Below are 3,634 nucleotides of genomic sequence, written 5' to 3'. Positions count from 1 at the left end.
TTAGTTTTTCATTTTATTTATGTTTAATACTATTTAGGTGTCCAAAGTTCCGATGTGATGTTTTTGGATGAAAATTTTTGGGAACTAAATAGCCCCTTATAATCAGTTTTATGGTTCTTGTTGTGACAGATAAGGCTCTGGATTAGTATTCAACAGGAACAGGTTCCAATAAAATTTGACATGCAAACAACCCATTCAGGTACAAAATGAAAAACATGTCAAAATGTCCTCTAACCAGTAAAGAACACAACACAAGCTAGCAACCATTCCATCCAATGTGTCAATTCAAGGTTCAGGGGTGCATCAATCACTGCATTTCTAATCACACACACATGCAACAACATATATCACCCAAGAATACTAGCATATCTCAGTCTTTGGCATATTGTACATAGCATTTTGTTCATGAAAGCAACACCCACAAACTAATCAGACACACACAATTCATCCTCAGTTTTGTCAGTCTATCATCTCCTGGACAATGCCATCTGCCAAAAAACAAACTCAGCAGAGGCCAGGAGACACTGATGATAGATCAACCCTAGCAAGGCCCCATACATAATACACATGTGAAAAATATACTGTCTACAACAAGACGGATTGCTGACAGCATGCCACCTCATTCGTGAAGCCGTCAGGGAAATTCAGGAGAGGATGGCGTCCCAGTCGATCTCCCACGACGGACACCGGCGCAGCGCGAAGCCGTCGGCCTCGTCCCACGGCTCCTCCGTGAAGTCCAGCTGCTGCATCGTCTCCGGCAGTGTCGGCGGCGGCGTGTCCGTTGACGGCGCCGGTGCTGCGGCGGGGTCGGCCGTGGTGGCCTGGACGATCTTGGCGTCGACAGACGCGCTGAGCGGCGGCGCGTGGTGCTGCCCCCCGCGGTGGAGCTCGGGGAAGTTGAGGCGGGCAGCGGCGCCGCGCAGCCGGAACGCGGCGCCGTCGTAGGCGAGCGCGGCGTCCTCGGCGGTGTCGTACGTGCCGAGCCACAGCCGCGTCCGGTTCCGCGGCAGCCGGATCTCCGCCACCCATTTCCCCCAGTGCCGCTGCCGCACGCCGCGGTACAGCTTCGCCGGCGCCGGCGCCGCCACCAGCGCAAGGCGCCGCTTCATCGCGAACGGCGCAGGCCCGAGGCCGCACCCGCCCGCCGCCTGCCGCAGCCGGAGGTGCATCTGCGCCGCCTGCGCCGGCGTGACAAGGCTATGCCACCCCGCGCCAAGAACCATGCCCGCCGTCGACGGGCTCGGCCGCTCGGCGTCCACGACGAACGGAGGCACGGGCGCGCCACCATGGGCGACCTGTCCGTACTCCCCGCCGCCGCCTACCGTGCCAAGCTTACTACCGCTAGTAGAAGCCGCACCAGCAGCAACAGCAGCGACGCAACGCCATTGGCGATCCATGGCTAGCTTCTTCTTCTTCTTCTTCTCCAGCCTCGTGATCAATCGAGAAACGCAGCAAGAGTCGTTCTTGGAAGTAGAGTGAGCAAGCAAACGCAGCCAGAATGGTTTTTTTATAGCCAGAGAAAGCGCCAAGTGGCACCCTCCTGCCACGTCTCCTTCTGCCTTAACAAACATGTGTAAAAGAGATGCCACGTGGGGGCCTTGTGATTGGCTCCAAGGAGAAATGGAGCTTACACTGACCTTTGGCCTTGAGAGCATCCCAGTTAGATGAAGAGTAAAAATTAAGCTCCGGTAGAACATTTATCATTGAAATAAAGGATGAAGAGTAAAAATTAAGCTTCAGCAGAACATCCATCCCATCATGTATTTTTGAATGTCATCTATAGGAAAGAGAAACTTTATAGTTTGATATTCTCTCTATTCTTTAAAGAGATACGAAGGATGTCGTATATAGATGATCCGCTGAAATACAAAAGAGATATTAAGGATGAAAATGTTTTAGATGATCATCTAAATAAAAATATAGATGACCAAATTTAGATAAGCGGTTAGGATGCTCTAAACAACCTAACCTGAACGCTGCTCATGGTGATGTATTTTTTTTCGGTGAGGAATATTGATTCTGCAGCATGCTGATTTTTTATTTGCACAAATTTTCTCCGTGTACTTTCTGTCCTGTATATTCATAATTGATTTTGATATTGACAAGCACGATGTGATGTCCATTCAAACGATATTCGGCACATATAGTACTGCAGAAAATCGAGACAATTTGTTAATAATCGAGACAATTTGTTAATAATCGAGACAATTTGTTAATGTAACACGGGCTCTTGAAAAACATATAATGATGCATATTTTTTTCAATGCTTTTTGTCCATATGATTAAAATTAATTTTATGGGGATCAAAGTAATTTCCATGCAGGTCCTGTGAAAATTCTTGAGTTACCCTGGAGTCCCGAAACTGCTGATTTAATTTCTATATATGTGAATGCAACGCAGTAAAAACACATAGGCGCACACTCACTCCTATAAATACATACATATAGATCCATCACAAAGAACCAAACTAGTTGCGGCAAGCTCACTTTGTGTTTGAACTGTAGATATTGATTTAGATCCCCTTTGATACACGGGACTATAAAAACAGAGGAATAAAAAAGATACTTTGGATTTTGACATGAATGCATGTGTAAATCAGAGAAATGAAAAACACGAAAAATAGAGGATTTCAATAGGAATTAGAGTAGAGAGATAGACTCGGAAATTTTTTTTCATGTGGTTGGATCTTATGGTATAACTTTCATTTAAAATTTACTTATATATCTTCAGCTATTCTACATGAACTTCATATGATTATTGAAGTCTTAATCATTTGTTTCAAAGGAACAAATACAAAATTTCCTACAGGATTTAAATCCTACAAAATTCGATCCTATGTTTATTTCTATCATTCAAAGGAGCCCTTAATTTAATACTAAGAGATTACTATATTAAGTATGTTGATGAAGCGTGAGCAATAGTGATGCGATGGTGATGTAGAAGCCGCCAGTACAATTTGATTTGATGCAGGGAGGCCTTTTCTTGTCGACGGTTTGCAGTTTGATTGGACATGGCGTGATACGTCAGTGTGTCAGCACAAGGAATGTAGGCCAACAGTTCGTCGTTTCATCCTCAGCCAGGCGTACAAAAAGCCAAAAGGCATTGCAAATAAAAGCTCCCCTTTTCTTTTGCTCATTCGTTTAATATATATTCTCTCCAAGTTGTTTAATACTTCTTTCTCCATGATGATTTTGATCCTTTTAGCAGTAGAGTGGCAAAAAGAAAAGTAAAGGGTTATGTCACAATTCTAGGGTATTTTTCAAACCAAATGTCGCAATTTTTACGTAATAGTTACAAGTTTGGTGGTTTTGTCACGAACAAAGAGGGTCATAATGTTTTTTTTATCAAAAAGGGGCGAAAGAATATATGGCAACCTGCCAGTTGAAACAACATGTTGTTATCTATAGATATTGTTTGTAAGTCTACACATATACGATTTGACTATCAGTCAAAAGAGAGAGGCTTAAATATATGTCTACTATTACAAAATTCTAGAATACAATGGATAAACATAGAGAGAAGAATCTAGACAAGGAGCCACACGAAAAGAGAGGAAATGTGTATATAGTGCATATAAACGTTTCAGTTTGTGTAGAGCAGAACAAAAAGAATAAAGTTGTAAATGAACTTTTCA

At 43.7% G+C, this 3,634-nt stretch overlaps 1 protein-coding gene across 1 annotated transcript; it reads right to left on the bottom strand.

Moving 5' to 3' along the window:
* Window positions 1–644: 644 nt before the first annotated feature.
* LOC121055486 (ethylene-responsive transcription factor ERF060-like) lies at window positions 645–1,655 on the bottom strand. The gene has a single exon (XM_040527982.1). The coding sequence runs from the start codon at window positions 1,653–1,655 to the stop codon at window positions 645–647; it is 1,011 nt and encodes a 336-aa protein (XP_040383916.1).
* Window positions 1,656–3,634: the final 1,979 nt, after the last annotated feature.

The sequence above is a fragment of the Oryza brachyantha genome, chromosome 10, assembly GCF_000231095.2.
Source record: "Oryza brachyantha chromosome 10, ObraRS2, whole genome shotgun sequence".
Classification (NCBI taxonomy): domain Eukaryota; kingdom Viridiplantae; phylum Streptophyta; class Magnoliopsida; order Poales; family Poaceae; genus Oryza; species Oryza brachyantha.
This window is presented reverse-complemented; position numbering and strand designations above follow the sequence as displayed.

Excerpts from the sequence above, each read along its gene's own strand:
- LOC121055486 (XM_040527982.1), bottom strand. The coding sequence starts at position 1,655 with ATGCTCTCAAGGCCAAAGGTCAGTGTAAGCTCCATTTCTCCTTGGAGC.